The sequence below is a fragment of the Poecile atricapillus genome, chromosome 5, assembly GCF_030490865.1.
Source record: "Poecile atricapillus isolate bPoeAtr1 chromosome 5, bPoeAtr1.hap1, whole genome shotgun sequence".
Lineage (NCBI taxonomy): Eukaryota > Metazoa > Chordata > Aves > Passeriformes > Paridae > Poecile > Poecile atricapillus.
In genome coordinates, this window is record NC_081253.1 from 9,018,649 (window position 1) to 9,036,892 (window position 18,244).

General features: G+C 40.5%; 1 protein-coding gene across 7 annotated transcripts; it reads right to left on the bottom strand.

Annotated features, from left to right (window-relative positions):
- Positions 1-7,544: 7,544 nt before the first annotated feature.
- Positions 7,545-18,217, bottom strand: C5H2orf76 (chromosome 5 C2orf76 homolog). Of its 7 annotated transcripts, none has more exons than XM_058839554.1 (8): positions 18,101-18,217; positions 17,666-17,809; positions 16,252-16,404; positions 14,508-14,558; positions 10,986-11,023; positions 10,770-10,851; positions 9,829-9,946; positions 7,545-7,732 (listed from the first exon to the last, which is right to left on the bottom strand). In XM_058839554.1, the coding sequence occupies exons 3-7, from the start codon at positions 16,382-16,384 to the stop codon at positions 9,831-9,833; spliced, it is 420 nt and encodes a 139-aa protein (XP_058695537.1). In that variant the 5' UTR covers positions 16,385-16,404; positions 17,666-17,809; positions 18,101-18,217; the 3' UTR covers positions 7,545-7,732; positions 9,829-9,830. The 7 variants fall into 7 exon arrangements, with proteins under 7 accessions (XP_058695537.1, XP_058695540.1, XP_058695539.1 ...); XM_058839557.1 differs by having other exon boundaries at positions 17,784-17,809; positions 18,101-18,124; XM_058839556.1 differs by lacking the exon at positions 18,101-18,217 and adding an exon at positions 17,904-18,083 and having other exon boundaries at positions 17,784-17,809.
- Between the last annotated feature and the right edge of the window lie 27 nt (positions 18,218-18,244).

An 18,244-nucleotide genomic window follows, 5' to 3' on the forward strand; every position in this document is an offset into this window, starting at 1 on the left:
TATTTCATTAGAGGGGGCTACTGATACTACACAGCACTTGTAGCACAGGATCAAACAAGATTAATTCATTAAATAGAAAGTGCTGTTGATACAGAGTTCGAGGAAGAAGAAGTTCCAGATGGGGGACTGCAAAGAAAGATGGAGTTTTAATACTATAAATTTGTTCTCTGCTTCTTAAGTCACTTTTTCGTAGAAGTGGCATGCCAGATCAACCAACTTCTGGATCCACAGTATTGCATTTTAATGAGCTAATTTGTGAGTTGGTTTTAATGAGTTCATTTAAATTCCTGAGCTGAAGATTAACCTCTGCAGGTACAGTTCTCTCACTCCTTCAGTTTTATAATACAAGGCTTTAAACAGTGCAATTGGTTTCTTGCTCTTAAGGGATTTACGCACAAAGTGATATATCAAACTATAGTTAAATCTTTAGGGGGATGCATTTGCTTCAGCACTCTGTGCTGTGTATTTCCTCCAGTCTCTCCAATATGGCCAGCACAGCTACAATCAGTAACAAAACCTGGTGTTATTCTTCAGCTCTAAATTTCACGCACAGCTAGTAGGATTTTCAGACTGTGCCTTGGGTTTGAGGAACGAGATTTGTTACACTAGGACAGTTTTCTTTTATCTATTTGTTGTGCCTTAATAAGCAGCATCAGTTTTGCAGAATTTCTGCACAAGGGTTTTTTTTTGTGTATGTGAGAACCACGCACATTTTAAAGCTGAGCACAGAATACACAGATACCATCTATGATTAGGGACAGTTCTTGTTAGCAGAGCTTGTACAGGACGTTCATAATCAAAGACTAAAAATAAGCATTGTCTGGGGCCAGTCAGGAGGATCACATATCACAAGCCACAGTATTACTGAAACCTTTCAAAGACTTAGTGGTACGAGTGCATTCTCCTAGAAAGATAATCTGCTTTAGATTTAGAAATCTCAACACTGGGGGATGCACTACAGCTGCTGTTCAGCTGGTTAGTTACTCTTGTTACCTGTTTCCCATATCTGATCTGCAATTAGCTACCTTCAGCTGCTGCCTTAAAGAGCTGTCTGCAGCCACATGTCTGCTTTCAAGTAGATGTCTCATTCAGCACTCTAGAAAACAAAGTTGCTGTGCAAGATTCAAGTCTGTGTTCTACAAAATCAGTTGTATTTGATTTGGGAGGGATGGGGCAGGGGAATAGTTGTGAAGAGGTGGACATTATGGTAACTGCTGAGATATAAAGCTATCATGGCTAGACTGCTCTTTGACTCTAAAGCCAGCTGATGCCCTCCAGCTGGATGGACATAATCACAGAAGCACAGAAAAATACCTTTAAGATCATCAAGTCCAACTCTCAATGCACTGCCAAGCCCATCATCACTCAACCATGTCCCCAAGTAACACATCTGCAAATCTTGTAAATCCCGCCAGGGCTGGTGACTCCATTTCCCAAGGCAGCCTGTTCCAATGTTTCACGGCCCTTTTGGTGAATAAATCTTTCCAAATAGCCAATCTAAATCTCCTCTGGCACAACTTGAGGACATTTCCTCTTGTCCTGTCACTGGTAACTTGAAGGGAGAGACCAACACCCAAATACAAGCAGGGAGGCAAAGATGTGACTTCAAAGTACTGTTGAAATCAGACCAACACCATGCCTTCCATTTTAAAAATCCCAGTTCACTGAAGAAAAGGGGCTTCCCAAACTGTTCTTAAAGAATATGTTCCATGGGCTTTAGGTTAGAAAGTAGAATTAAACCTTCTCAGGTGTGGAATGAGAGCAGACAGCAGCAGTTCTTACAGTACTCACTGACATTTCTGGTACACAACACTGTAAGTCACCTGCCAGACAGCAGGAATGGACAGACAAAGGTAAATTCTTATGTTAATCTGTCACACTGAGCCCTTTAATGTATTTACTACCAACAGAAACTCCCACTCCTCTGGCTAGCTGCTTCTGTCCCACTAGAAAGGAATGAATCTATTGCTATCAGAGGGAGAGGATGATAACAAACAGAAGTTACAATCCATATCTGATCAAAAATACCTCATCTACAGGGACATAAAAGCCCCGTCCTCTCCCCCACTGCATCACCACCCTAAACACCCACCTCTCCTCTCATCTACCTGCCACGCATGCCCAAGTTTACAGACAAGGTCCTCGTCCTCAGCAAAGCAGAACTCAGTGCTGTGCAGAAGGGACAGAAGCAAGAACACTTCCCAACCAACCTGCACACCACACTGGCTGCACCCCTGCACGCCACAGTCTTCCCCTGCACACAGCACAGGACTGCACAGCTGCAATTTCTCTTGTATCACCTCCAGAGTGTGAACAGTGTTCAAGGGTTCTAGAGGGAGTTTGGCATTGAGAAGCAGTTCCCATACACAGCAAGCTGTGGCAATCCCCTTACACTACACCAGTGTGATGAGGCTAGAAGAAAGGAACTAAACAAGCAGCCCAAAACAGGAGAAAGGAATATTTACATCACCCAGGCTCTACCTGCCACTTTAACTTCCCTCTCTTCGACACCTCCCTGGCACCTGCAAGCTGCTGCAAGAAAAGTGATGGGAATCTGAGCAGAAAGCTGTCACACCTTGTCCCTGTGCAAAAATTCAAATTTAGCCTTTTAACTAGGCAGCATCTATGCATGCCCTAGTCACTGACAGCATAAAGCTGTGCACAGTGCTTGGATTTGGGCTCTGAAACTCATATCCCACCTCAGCTCATCCCAGCTCAGAAAGCACAGCCCAGAGAATGTAGCACCAGGTCCCCCTTAGCCCTTGCACTACAAGGAGGAAATAGTGGGACCTTAGGGTCAGAAGCATGGAGGATACATTTGTTGTGTGTTTAAGCTGTGTTACTGAAGATGTTTTGCTCTGCTTTGCATGTGCATCTGTTCCAGATGGTTTTCTTTGTGTTTAAAAGAAATAGGCATACTTAAAATCTACTTTACAAAACCTCAGCAAATTAAAACTGATCTTTTCCAGACAATTCTTCAAATGAATGTTCTGCAAATGCCTCCTCCCAGCATGCAAAGATTTAGATACGCTGGGAACTGGCTCCACAAAGGATGCTCTCTAACAAGAGGAATTTAGGCACTGAAACCAGTTCGATTTGCCGCTTTTTGATTTTAATATAAAAAGAAATACTTTCTGCAAGGAAAGGCTCAGCTTTCATCACCAGAACCCTAGCACAGATTTCACAGGCTAAACCAGTTCACAACTAAGCACTTTTCATAAATATGACACATCTCTTGGCTTACAGAGGTTCTGGAGAAGCAAAGAACAGGCTGTGCTGACATCTGGTGGCTTTCTCTGCAGGAAACGAGTTCATGGCAATAGGTCTTGGCTTTTCACTGCTTTTTTATTATTATTATTTTAATTTTTTATTCCTGATGTAACTCCTTCATTTCCTTACAAGATACAAAGCATTATGCTAAAAACATTTTTGTTTCCACTGACCAGTGGACAGTGCTGTCCTGTGCAAGTCTTCCTGCAAAGCAAGGAAAGAGCTTCTGTTGTGCACTATCAGTTACAGTGTAGAAAAAGTCTCCATTTCAAAGCATATTTTTTCATGAACGAATTTTAAAAAATGTACATTCACAGGATGTATACACCACAGGAAATGCTACTATTGCATAACAGATGAGGTGCAAACCTCACCATTAAAGCATTGCAAATCAGTAGAAGTGGCAACAAGCAAAGGGAAGTGATTGGGGAAACGTTTGAAGCTGTGTCTGTTTCTCTGACTCAATAGGAAATGGAGAGAAAACTCAATATCCTGATAAAATGAAAAGCAACAACAGTTGTATACTGGGTGTTTCTTGACTCATTAATCACATGCAAATTTGTGCCAAGTAGTCCTATGGAAAGGAAGCGATGGAAAGGGGATCAGGTGCCAACCGGGAAGCCTGAGCTCAGTCCAAGCTGTTCAATAAACAAAAGTGTGCATTTGCCTTCAGCATTTGTAATGCCTCCAGTCATCTGCCCTGCTCTGTATCTGGGATCCTGTCAGGAGACCACAAATGAGTATCCTGTGCTCTGGTTTTAGCTTCTTGATCTTTGGACACTCAGGATTTCTGTGGCTATGAGCTTCCAAGGACAGGGCCCATGAATGTCCTGTCGTGGCTTTGGGAAGTCTTGGACTGCTACTTGCAGGCTCATTTTTAAATTAGTGATCTGTGAGGGGATGTTAAATACTGACAGGGAGTGAAAGAGAAACACCACAACTTACAATATATTTCTGGATCACCTTTAGGTCACAATGTTTACATTAGATAAAGCAGTTAACTGTAAAAGTGGTGATTAATAGATCTTTGAGTTCTCCTTTATGCCACTGGTCAACTCAGCTGTCCATGCAGCAGATTTTTCTTAACTCTTCCTTCTTCAAAAGGCAACATAACTACCTCTGGGCAGAAAAATAACTAAAACTGTTGGATGCAGAAAGTATAATGAGACAAAGCCAGAAAAAACAAGATGCCTATTGAAGCAGTTCAGTAATTCAATTCCAAAATTATGATAAAGCACCATTTGTATACCTTTAGTTCTATAGAAAGCAGCACTGCTCTGGTATCTCTGCACCAGGAGTGTTGCACATGAAGATTTTGCTGTTTATTCAATTACACTGTTACCTCTTCCTCCTATTTATGATAATTCCTTTCCAAATTTCCTCTCTTCTTCAGTAGCAAAGCTTTCACACCTCCCAGTCAAAACTTCAGTCTCTCTGAAGTGATTTTTTTCTCCAAGAGACAGCCAAGCCTGACACACCACCCCAGGGTTCCAGTTTGACTGTCTTTTCCTGCTACAGTGTTATAACTCAGGATAAATTTTATTTTGTTTCAGAGTCCTCTCTGGATATTGTTCTTTTGTTTAACAAAAACATGGTGAATGGTTCCAAGAACATCCCACTGTAACACAAATCCTTATTTATCCCACAATCCCTAAGACCACTGGCAAAGCGGTATGACTCTCCTCACTACACCTTTGATTAAAAGCAGCTGTAAACCAATGCAGTTCATTATTTCTGCCAGGATAACAAACCACAGTACTAGCTTTGTGATTTCCTTCAACAGAAAGAGGATTTCAAAACACCATCTCAGACAGACATCTCAGTCTTTACTAATTACTTAGCCAGTGTTCAGAGATTTCATTCAGTACTCAACAATTCTGGAATCAAACCTACTTTGATACAAGGCTGTACCATATCCCACCAAAAAAATGTTGGAACAGCATCTTTCCTAGCAAGTTTTCGGTTATTATCTGTGGTTTTGTGAGGTTTACTTGAAAGAAGCATTACTGTAAGTTCCATTAAAAAAAAAAAAAACACAAAAACAAACCAAAAACAAACCAGAAAAAGCAACAACCCCAGTAGAAAAACACTTCAGGAAGAAACCAGTTTACAAGTATGGCCATTGAGGGCATTACAAAAGGCTCCACTGTGCTGCTGGAGAAAGAAGCCAATGAAGTGCCATTGCCAGAGTGAACAGAGCTCACAAAGCAGTTTAACTCTTCCCTTGGAAAGAGAAGTTAATCTGGAGTGCCAATCACATAATTCTTGAATATTTGCAGTAGAACATTTACAGTTTTTCTCAATGATACTGTAGAATTGCTCTTCCACTGTACCACACTTCATGTGACACTGCAAGTTTGGAACTGAACAAGCCCAGAAAAGACAATTGTTGCAATGTGGTGAATCTTACAAACACAAATGCTTTAGAGAAAAGGGGTCACAAAATCTGTCTGAAAGGGCTGGAAACCAAATTCAAATCCCTAGAACAGGAGGAAAAGAATGGAAGTGCTTGCTCAGTCTGAGAGCCTGCATGTGGTGAGACAGACACCATTTGGATGCCCTGGCAGGCCAGCCTGACACTGATGTCTCTGGTACACTGTCTGTTCTTACAAAGTTACCTCCATTATTATAAATTTGGCTGAACAAAGATGAGATAGTCTGGAGTGCAATGCATCAGCTCGAACTGTCTGAGAAGATGAGCACAAACTTGTACTAACCACATCAATCTGCAAACATGACAGACTCTCTAAGAAGGTAGCTGAACATGGGCCTATGTTTGGGGAGCAGGTAGCAGCAGCAGAGAGGCTACCTGGACAGAAAGAGAAGGCAAGAGGTAAATTCTCCTCATAAATTCATCAGGGCATGCATAACAGCACCTACATCCCAGGAGAACGCAGGTGACTTCAGTGACACAGGACTCCTCCTTACAAGATAAAGATACAATAATTTAATCACAGTTGAGAAAGTGGTAGAGTTCTTTCACTAGAGAATAAAACTCTGAAGCAAAGCTGTTGGTGAGTAAAACAGCCTAAACCACAGAGTTCTCAGGAAGGATGAGGAAAATTAGGTGGTAAGAATACACAGATTCTTTGGCCCTACATCTAAAATAAAGGGAAATTTTACTTGGAGACTTTGGAAACCACACATGTCAGTAAAAACAATAATCAAAGCTCTAGGTAGGGTTACTCCTCCATAAAGTGTCATGGATATAGCATTGTCAGCTCTCACCCAGAGCTCAGTGTAGATGTGTAGGTCTAAAGCAATTGCACATGAGCTCTCATTCGATTTAGCAGAGCCCATGCCCAAAAAGCCTGCTAAGGCAGAGTCCTATTTGAGTGAAGGGAGGCTTAAAGGCACAGTTTCCCATGTTAGTACCCCCTAAAGAGCATTTCATAAGTAATCTCTACCTAAAGGTACTTTATTGGATACATGATTATTTTCTATTATTCTTAATTTGGTTCATGTAGTAGGAAAGCCCAGCATTACCAAGAACAAACACATAGCAACAGAGTATTTGACTCATGGAAAGCATAAAGGAATCAATTCCAGTCTTGAAGACATGTGGCTCACAGACTGGGCCTCTCCTCGCAAAAAATGCAATCATTCAGGTTTTATTCTTAAAACTGAAACCATGAGCTTTCACTCCACTTGGAAAAATGCCCAATTCCTACTTAGGCACACTGACTCCTGGCAGAACTCGAGCTGCTACCCCTGTGTGAAGGTGTCTCCATGAAGTAAAGCTACAAACAGGCGAGCTGGTCCTTGGACACAAAAGCCTCCCAACAGACATTTGTCCCTTTCAGCATGCTAAAGAGGTCTGGAAGAGAGGATAATGGAAAGCATTCACCACTGAAAAGCATGAAACACTGGCCAGTCTGCACTATTTAAACAAAAGAGACCAAACATAAAATGAGAGAAGTAAAGCTGTGACTTGAAACAGAGAGATTCTCTTCTCAAGTTCTTTAAAATACCCAGTGATTTGGTCATAAAACATTTCATTTCATTTGAAGGAGGTTTCACTTCATTTTCATTAGAAGTTAGTACTGTGATGGGATCATCCTGTGCATTCTATAATTTCCATATGCAGTTACTGTCTGCTGTGGGATCACACCAAGAACGTGTCACGGGTCAGGGATGGCACTGCCTGAGGCTCAAGAGCCAAGCACAGCAAAAAGAAAAGGGAGGAAGAAAAAAGTCATTTATGTCCCCCAGTTTTTCTTCTCTCAGCCTCAGCATATTGACAGAAATTAATTTCTATAGGAAGGGAATTGCACTGTTTGCAAAGAAATCCTCTAGGATTTATTGATCTTTAAGAAAAATCTCATTAAGCAGAATAAGGAAAATTTACAACAGGTATGGGAAAACAAAACAATCTCTTGGGATCTTCACCAGGCCGAAACAGGATTAGCTCTGTAGTTTCTGTAATCTTCCTCACAGAAGAATGCTAATTCCGTCTCATTTGCTAGAATGAATAAAAAATTAAATATTTAGCACATCAGTAAATGAACCACCAACAGCCAGCTATTTAGAATCTTAGAAGACAATTAGCAGCTTTGTGGTCAAAGACAATTTTAGAAAATCACCACATGTTTGTTTTTTCCTTGTCATATTTTTGAAAAAGGTTGCCAGTATTAAAGATGTCATTTAACCTCATTAAAAGATGCCCCAAACACACAAAACCGCCAAGAACATGAATGTATAGAAGTAAATATGTACACAAGACCCCTCAAGATTTGTTTAACACAGTCTTCAGAATTGTTTGTATAAGCATTCAGCAAATTAAGTGACTGCATTTCTAACACCTTCAAATGCTAGGAAAGTAATGAAGCATGATATAGTCTTTTTTTGTGCATTTTTCTGTTAGGAAAGGGAGAAAGAAACTTCTTTTTTCCATTAAATTAGCCTGTAGGTATAATAATTTAATACTTAGAGGATCAGTAGAATATTTTACAGATCACTTTACATTCTCCCTCATGACCCATCAAAATATGTGTCTGAAGAAGTTAATTTTTTGCCCTGCTGATGATTAATTCATGAGGCTTCGACAATATGCAAAGTGAAAGACACAAATTGGCTTCTCCAGCAATACCTTCAAATACCTCTAATTATTCACAGGGGATATGGCAGAGCTAAAGGACCCACAAAGGTTCAGAACAGTCACAATTCTTTCAACCCAGTAGGTCAAGGACTTCCTCTTCTAAAACAATAAGTCAGCAACATTACTAATTCAGAACAGAGACAAATCTGATGGAATGCCTTCACAATTATTAAACATGGAATTCTTTAAGGTGCTGAGCCAATAAATTCCACATTCGTTTTTTAAATTAAACCTCAAGTTAATGAAGTCTGCCTGTCTTGTTAAAAAAAAGAAAAAAAAAAGAGTAGAAGGGATTTTAGAATCTCAGCTAGAAAACAGACAAGACTATTTGTAATGAATACTGAACACTTTATTAACATACACCCTGGTTTAAAAAAAAAAATAATGCAAGCATTAACTTTGCTGACTGGATAATAACTGTAATAATAATCACTACTACAGAGGCTTTCCTGAGAATACTTATCTAATGTCCTCATAATTTATAACTCTCTAGCCCAACCCTGTATAGTGCCAAGGGCAATCAACTGCAGCTTAGGAAAAATGTTCTGCATGTATCAGAATTTCCCAGATTTTCTAGCGGTGATTCTGACTGTTTTATTCTAGTAAGTCTTGTCCAGACTAGATGTGGGGAAAATTTCATATCTCAGTAGGAGATTTCAAATTTTCTTACTGATTTAAAGAAAATGTACAAAATTATAAATTTTGTACAAAATGAGGACCAGTGGTACATGATACATTATATCATTTCCTTGGCTTACTCTTTCCTACTTCTTGTTGAAGGAGAAAAGTAAAATCTTCAAGATTTTACTACAAAGACCCCACTCCTAACTTAGCTAATTTTCACATCAACACACTGGAACATTACCAAATTAAAAATGAGATAATGGCATATCACATTTTCCAAAGAATAGATTTTCCTCTTCTATCACAAATATGCTGTATATACTAAAGACTAATAGTTGCTTATTCAGAAAAAAAAAAAAAAAAGAGAAAAAAAAAGAAAAAGGAGCTTTAAATAATTTTCTGCCCTAAATGAATCACCCCTCCCTTTGTACAGAAACACAGAACAGGCTGCTGCATTCCCATTTCCTTTCACTGTAACATTTAGTCTGATGTTTTGACACCTTTTTTGAGATCACATCCAACTGCTTCACTGCTACAAACCCAGTTTCAAAGATGGATAAAATATACAAATACTTATCCATAACTGTTTGAAAGAAGACAGCTTTGTTATTTCTAATTCAACATTTGGCACTGTCATAAGCCTCTCTCCTGAACTGCACTGCCTCTTATGCTTTACATAGATAAAGATCATAGTTAAACTAATCTTCTGCTAGCTAAATTACAAATCTGTAAGGCTTGGGTGCCAGTAATCCTCACTTTTGTTTCCCCCCCCTCCACAGACAAAAAGACTTGGTGTAGTAAAAACTCTGATTCATATTACAGGAACACTCAAAGACCTTTAGGAAAGGTATATTGGGACCAGTTGTAGTTCACACCAGAGGAAAACACTGAAGAGACATCCCAAGTCACTTAAAACCAGAAAATAAATCGCAGGAAACAGGAGAGCCAAGTAACCTACGAGAAAGAAATCCCATTCAGTAGCTGGGGAGCAATCAGTGAGCACCAGGAGCAGGAGGGAGCCTCCTCTGTGAAGCCCCTGCACTTAGAGCAGAGGCAGTTCAAGCTTTCCAGCCAGGCAAATCAGATTCAAATGAGCAAACTGTCCATATCAAGGTGGAATGCAACCACATCCCTTAAGTACCCTGCTGCCACAAAGTCATTCAGCCACATTTATGAGGAGCCCAAAGGACATCCAGGGACCATCAATTTTATCATGACAGACATTTCTTTACATTATTACCAAAAGACATGCCCTATATGTAGTCTCCTGTCAAAATGTGAGAAATCAGGTCAAGTTTCAACTCTTTGCTATGTTCAGCACATTCTCTAAATGATACTGCTCGAGCTTTCCTGAGCAATCTGGCTATCAGGCAGCACTGTATGCTGCACATTAAACAAATCTAATCTTATTTCATTATTCCATGCTGGTTCCACTACTTACATTTCTAACCAAAACATCAGTTTAAATGTTACTGATAAGACTAAGCAGACACGGTACTAATAACCTATCTGTCAATCATTTAAAATTACTCTCAGCAGAATTATAAGCATACCCTCTAAAAATCACAATTTGCATTCTGAACATTTGGAGTGCAGATACCTGCTGCCCTCAGACCAATGATTTGAATAATGCTTCCCTGAATAATTATCAAGTCGTGTAAAGAGCATCAGAAATAGCATTTACTTTTCGGCAGCCTGTCCAAACATAATCAGCCAGTTATCAGTTTAATGCTACCACAAGGAACAGCATCTTCAGTCAATACAAATGTACTCCTACCTACTCCAGCTGCTTTCAGCGTGCTGTCTTCCTTCAAAATCAGTTTGTCATCATCTTCCAAACTCACTACAAGTTCACCGGTCTACAAATCAGAGAACCAGAGTACAAAGATAAGAAGAATTTACTGATTTCCTCTTCTCCAGTCTTGTTCGACAGTGCAGAGATCTGCCTGCATCAAAGCATGCAAAAGGGGAAGAACACAGCTAATAATCTTACCTTAGATTTGTGTGCTTGGTGAATAATCTTCATTGTATCTGAAAGAAAAAACAGTGTTTTCCTAAAATAAGGCTTAAAAAGCAGACAACACTGAAAGTTGTACTTGGGGAAAGACAAACAAACAAAGGGGGAAGCTTCAAAATCTTTTGTTATTAACAATTTTGTGTATTCAACCAGAAAGAGGAGAAAACATCTTAATCTCACAGTCCTGCGGCCACAGTCTTAAAGCAGTCAATGCAACATTAAGGCACCACATCCTATTGGGCTCCTGTCTGCTGGCTGAATTACAATAACCAACTAATGACCATCTCAATTGCCAGTCAAAACACATCAATTTAAATGCCACTTAGGGTGTTTTAACTTAATAGGTTTTACACATGCAATTGGGGCAGGACCAACAGCATTTATGCACTGTCAACAGCTACAGCTAAATTGATAGGCAGCAAGTGATTAAGACACAGTAACCTGATCACTTCAGATCATCCCTTGAAATTTCCCTTCTCATAAATACAGCACCCACCATGCACAGTAGAAATGTCGTTAAGCAAGTTCATTTTACATGAACATCTCCAGCCTCTTCTCTTCAATGCTATACCTTCTTCAATAATTTTTTTCTTACATTTGTGCAGTCTAGTGCTTTTCGAATTTTTTTTTTTTTAAAAAGAACCACTTTCTTCTGGCAACATGGGCAGGACTTTTCCTGGGAAAAACGGGGAAAATAACAGTCACTGAAGCAACTGGATAACTGCAAAGATCCAGAGGGAATGACTTAAAGCCATGCAACATGAAAAAAAATAGACTGAACTCTGAAGATTCTGCGTTTGAACAAATTTGGAGTAACACATCAATCCCTTCCCAGCAGAGAAGAAAAACCAGTTCTGCTTGTCAGCACATTTTCTGTTCTAGTTTAGTTTTGTGCAGAGTGAACATTACACGTTGAAATAGTCTGGTAAGAGAAGGATGTAGCAAAGTTAACTATTGGCTAAACCAACTTTCAAATTACCAGGAGCAAGTATTCAGATGTTCAGAATAACAGAGATCACATTCCCACTCAGAAGTTTGCTTCCATAGCATTCTGGCCCATTTTCAACACTATTTAAAACATTACATAAGGTAAGAAGTACTCTGTATTCTCATTGCAGAGCTCACTGAGAAAGCAGCCTTGGCATGTTGCAATAACTGTGGTATTAGAAGCAAGACAGACATTAAATTGCAATTACCAGGCTCTATCTTGCACAGAAATATTACAAAAAGACCAAGCAATCACAGAAAAAAATATATTGCAATCATGAAACCTTTCTACTACAGCAAATAAACCCTGTGCCTGTTAGCTTTAAGCTCCTCTGCCTACTTTGATACGTTCCCTTTTCTCTAGTCTTTGCACAGTCATGTCCTGAAGTATTGTCTCAGTTTCACTTGCTCAGAACTCCACCACTGGCACCCAGCAGTTTATCATGGGTTCATCTGAGCTATTAAATGCCTTCTTTAACTCTGTTACAGAAATGAAACTATACTCTCTTCTCATAAGCTAAATCCTCTGACTAGCCTTTGCTATTTCATCCCCATTTGGTCCCACTCAATCATACTGCCAATTTTTTTCTTGCCTTTTCTGATAATAGGATTATCATGGCAACTGGTAAGACAGCACTTTCTAAGTGGTTTTATGAACTACCTGCCATACTGCTCCACAGTCATGGATGAAAGAAATAAAACTGAAAAGCAGCTTGTGGAACAAGTTGCTACCCAGACTGCCAACATCAGTGAAAACCTAGCAATGACAAGGTACTAAGATAAAACTGTCTCAGAAGAGTTCTAGACCAAGAACAATCCATACAGAGAAATGAAGAGAAAATGGAAGTCAGAAGCTTTGAGATGTGAATTGGAGCACTAATCCAAGAGCAAAAATGTGATGGCATTATACATGATGTTAAAACAAAGTGGTGCTGAATTCTGCAGGGAAGGAAGCTGAAACAGGCAAGCTGAGAGACAACCAGATCCAACCGAGATTTCTGGCACTGCCAAACAAAACAGGAGAAAAAGTCTGGCTCTTACTGGTACTATTCATACAGAAGTCTCACTGCCCTTTCCTCACAAAAACATGAGAAAGATAGCAGAGATGTCAAAAGCATGACCCTGGATGATTCACAGCCCGAGGAGAAGGTGTGGAACCTGGCTTTGATTTTCCTGTGTGAAAATTTTCCTGCAGTTAGCACCATCACAGTAAGAGTAGGCCCCCAGTAACTGGTGCAACAGGTTCTAAAGTTACGCTCAGTACAATCAGGCCCTCAGCCACCAGGTATGTCTTGGGAAAAGCTAAACTGATCTCCAAGTGATGAAAGAACTAGCAGCTGGGACAGGCAGCACCAGGGATACAACTGAGAGCAGCAGTTCTGGACAGGAATCCCCCAAACAGCCAAAGCCACAGACGGGGTGAAGGGCACCTCCAAATTCAAACTTACACTTATAAATGTTAAGATCTTAAGTAACACATTAAAAATAATAAAAACATTCAAATTCTTGCCACTGATGTATCATCAATCTTAATCTCTAACTCTTTTTCTAAGTTCAGTATGCACTCTCTGTTTCACCATCAGCAAGAGCATAAAATTAAATCCTTTGTTTGTTTTAAATGGACAAATAGAGTTTATTACCCTTCACATGCATTAAGTAGATTTCTCACTCAGTTCTTTGAATCACCATAGAGGACAGAGTTTGTCAACTCCAAGAACATGTGAGACAGAGGACCACTTGCAGGAAAACTACAAAGGAACTTTGAGAATTACCAAGTTTAGGAAAAGATGTGACTGATAGCTGAGTTTACAAACTCCAAGAAAGGAAGCAATTTAGTCTATTTAAGAAGTTTTCTCTGTCCCAAACAGATTAATTGGACATGTTCATGCCAATTGCACAAAAAGGAAACATATATATAGCTTTACATTAGAGGATAAAGTCAGCTTAAATTTCAACACATGCTATTTCATACCACCAGCTTGTATTCAAAAGCTTTCATATCTACTTGGAGCAAAGTTCCCCTGATTCTCTTCTATTGTGTAAGCTATTTAAGTATATAAGTCTTAAGCATTTTCTACTTCTTGCCTTCAGCTTCTGCTTCGCCATCAGTAAATAGATACTGAAGTACATAAGCACACAGAGAACTACAATTTCCAAGTGTTTCAAGATCACAAGCTGCTCATTGGGGTAAAGACAGAGTTAAAAGGCACTTATAAAAGTAATAAAAAATTAATATCAAAACCCATCACTTCCCAGTAGCAAATAATGTAAACCATGCAGCCTAATTCAAAGATTAAAACAGATCTTCAAAATAATGGTCAAGTTCTGCAGACAAGATCCCAGTGGCATAACTCCATCTACAGCAGCTGGATAGAGTTGCAAATGTAGGCAAGCACTGGTGCCAACATTAGTATTGTACAGCAGTTATCTTTAAAGTTGTATAAATGCTGGTGTAAAATATTATGTGGTCATTCATACATAATCACATCAAGAAGAATAAAAAACACCTACCATACTTGTAATTTTTAAAAGGAGGAGGAAGTCCTGTTCTTGAAGACACATCTATTAAAATAAAAGCACAAAGATAAAACAAAGTTCTCTTTTTTTAATTATTTCCAATACTTTGTTTTCCATTATTGTGCAAGGTATGCATCCCCTGGGCAGCCTTTACATCAAAATAAATCTGCAACATAGGAGACTTGTTTGAGCATCAAATGCTCAAACACAGCCTTTGGCTCAGATTCTATAGTGACTCCATATGTGAATAATTTCATCTGAGCGTGAACAAAACACCCCACTAGGACAGTGCAATTAGGGTATGAACAGAGAGTCTGATCCTCCATAAATCTGCCAGGAACATCCTGTTAATGGCTTGCCCAGCATTTCTCTTTACCTTGTACAAACAGCTGACAACTGTCATTCAGAACTGAATGAACCAGTAGCCATGAGAACAAGCCACAGGCCACGAAAAGGAAGCCAAACTGTAGAGAATTAACTCTTTAGCTTCTTGCAGTACACAGCCCATATGTAACTGCAGGAACATTGACACCTTCCAGTGCCAGTGCTCCCTGTGACTTAACCAGGCCCTCAGACAGCCCAGCCACCTGTGGGGTGCCCAACAGCAAGTTGGCTGAAGCCATGATTTCTTCAGTAGTTTAACAATTTATCTCAAACTGCCTCTTCAAAACAGATTACAGTAAAGGAAGGAACAGGACTTTTGGGTCCCTGTGAAACGAGGTTCTAAAAAGTCTCGGTCAAGACAGTGGCTTTGTCTCAAATAACAGTGAGTAGCAATATTGCACACATCAAAAGCAAGTTTTGTAGCATTGTTTTCTATTTTCTTGTTCATAAGAGCAGCTGTGCCATATGTTCTGAAAGTGCTTGCAGTTTTCCAAAAGCATCCTAAGATCTTGCCATGCCTATCACTGTCTAGAACTATGGAAATTGCCAATCACAAGACACCCGTGAGTCCTAGGGCAATGTCCTAGCAGTTGCTCAAATGTTCTAATCTATAACAGCTCAAGACTTGTTTAAGCTGACTTCATGCAAGAAAAAAAACAAATTATGTTATTTTGTACCCTATGAATGTCTCCATTGAGATGTGTGGAAATACACCTGCAGGATTAAGGGTAACGCCCTAATTACCAAGTCACTGTGTGGGCTGGTCTGCAGTACTTAACTTTTAGATTCACTGTCACTTTCAACAGGCTTCTAAAAGAGAAAACCCACAGATGAGTAAATCTGCACCACAAAGCTCAAGATGGAGACAGAAACTCAAAAACAAACATTCTCAGTGAGCCCACACAGCATCAAAAACAAATTTTCAACGTTCTCTTTTCTCACAAATAGCAAACAGACTTGTGTGCCCACATTCCACATATTTGTATAGTTAGGATCAAAGACTTTCTATTAATTTATTCCTATTAATTTATGAATATTTGCCTGACAGCACCACTCAAGGAGCCTGAGGCACTGAGCCAAATGCAGCAATGCCCTTGTTTCCTTTAGGCTAAACACAAGGATTTGGGCAGGAGGAGCAGTGCATCCAAATTCAAGCATGGCACACCGACCATGGAAGCTCTTATTAACTCCAGACCTTTCATCTAAGGAAGGAAAGCACACAGGGGATGCAAACACAAATTTGGCATCTTTACCAAAGCCACAGAATTCCCATTCATTTTCTCCCCTCCACTTTCTTGTGCAGGGACAGCAACACTTGGGACTGAAGAGAACGAATGAGAGAAGCACACGTTACCCTTGCGCACAAAAGCGATGAACTCCTTCACTGTCTGATCCAAGGGGACGCCATGGTACACCACAGGTCTGAAATTACGGTGCTCAAAAGAGCGCACAAGACGAACTGTGACGGTCGAGCTTTCTGCTGACATGAGAATTAATACTGAATAACCTGGGAAACATTAAAGAGAGGGATTATTGCCTTTCCTCTGTGCATGAGCACAGCTGGAAAACAAGGTGCAGGTGAGCCTCATGCAAAGAATAAAACACGGTGTGAAATCCAACAGCATTCTGCCTTTCAGGATTTCACTTCTATGATTCTTTCTGGAGCAGTAACAGGGTCTCAAAACAAACAGGGCATTACTGATACTGCACACCACATACTCCAGGATCTGTGCTGAGTAATGCCACACCAGACTCCCTACTAAACATGCAGAAGTGCAAGTGTATTGTGTGGGTTTTGAGTGACTGAACACTTTACACTTTACCTACTGGTAAACAATGTCCTAATACAAACAAACCCAAAGACTTTTTTAACATACTTATGTTGTAGAGAGTGTAATACTCTGAAAAATGCCTAAGCTGTTACACAATGCTCATTTTCACCTCCCCAGGGGAAGTGAAAAACCACCACCACATACACAGGCAAATAATTTTCCTGGTACACTACTGCATAGTTAAGGGGTTTAATTTATAATAGTTGGTTTCTAGAATGGCTCTGTGGGCTTATACTAGAGAGCAGAGCCTAAAACAGAGTGGCCTTGTCAACCCAAAACCCTCTTCAAACAAGCCCATGTATTGTTCCATTGGGTTTTTTCTCCCCACAGGAAAATAAGCTCTTTTCTGCTTTGACAAACTTCTCTTATTTTTGGCGCTGGGCATCCCTCAGCCTCCTGGCCACACTAAAGTGCCATTGCTGCTGCAGCAACCAGCAAGGACTGCAGCCCACGTGCTCCAATATCAGAACAACCTTTGCACCTCCCATCCCTGAGCAAGCACCTCAGTCACCACCTCCAGGCTTGAGAGGGAACCTTTTACCTATTCATCCCCTTATGTTCTTTCTTGTGCTCTTTTCTGTGTGTCTTTTTTTTCTCTCCTTTTTTTTTTTTTTTTTTTTTTTTTTTTTTTTTGCTGTGGGGTTATTTAAATGCCTCCCAACCCTGGCTGTATTTGTCCCAGCTTTTGTTTTGCCTGGCAAAGCAAACTACCAGTATTTTCATCAAGTACTATCTGCAGGAATGAGACAAAGACCTTCCACCACACAAAGCAACTTGCTTTTACACTCCTTTGGTTAATAACCCACCGAGCTCCAATTCCATTTTAAATGAGCTGTATGTATCACACACCACACAAATAAAACATGCCAATCAAAAAAAAACCAAAAAAAACCAAAAAAAAAACCAAACAAAAACAGAAAAAAAAACAAAACATACTTTGCACCTGAAAATAACTCGATTTATACTAAACAGCAAAGACGGATGTTTTCTTGGTGCTATTCCACATGGGCTGGTGACTCGGGGAGTGCAGCAAAGGGCACAGCATTCAACTCACTTGCTCCAAAGCAACATGGAAAAACACTGTGGGAACACAGAATGGGGAGCTCAATCAGAAATTCGCCAATTTTATTATTTACTACTCAAACCGATCGCACGTAGGGCTGGGATCCCGTACCACCCCGCGCCTCCACGGGGACAAGAAGGCAGGTGGGAGGCGCTGGTGGCCCATTCCTCTGGGAGAGAGGAACCTGTCGGGACCCACAACAGCCTCGGGACCCACAACAGCCCCGGGACCCACAACAGTCCCAGAACCACAGTCCCAGAACCGCAGCCCCCGCCTCTCCCCGCCGCCCTCCCAACCGGGCCCATTACCACTCTCCACCGGTACTTCCGGGTCCCGACCCGCCCGCCGGCTCCGCCAATCGCGTCCTTTCCTTGGCACCCTCCGAGACGCGGGATTGGCTGTGAGGGTTCTGCCCCGCCCCCCCCCGCGCCGCGCCCCTCGCCCCGCTGCTG

Excerpts from the sequence above, each read along its gene's own strand:
- C5H2orf76 (XM_058839554.1), bottom strand. The coding sequence starts at position 16,384 with ATGTCAGCAGAAAGCTCGACCGTCACAGTTCGTCTTGTGCGCTCTTTT. Across the intron at positions 11,024-14,507 it reads TTTTAAAAATTACAAGTATG|ATACAATGAAGATTATTCAC; the intron begins GTAGGTGTTTTT and ends TTTTTCTTTCAG. Across the intron at positions 10,852-10,985 it reads ACCAAGCACACAAATCTAAG|ACCGGTGAACTTGTAGTGAG; the intron begins GTAAGATTATTA and ends TCTGATTTGTAG.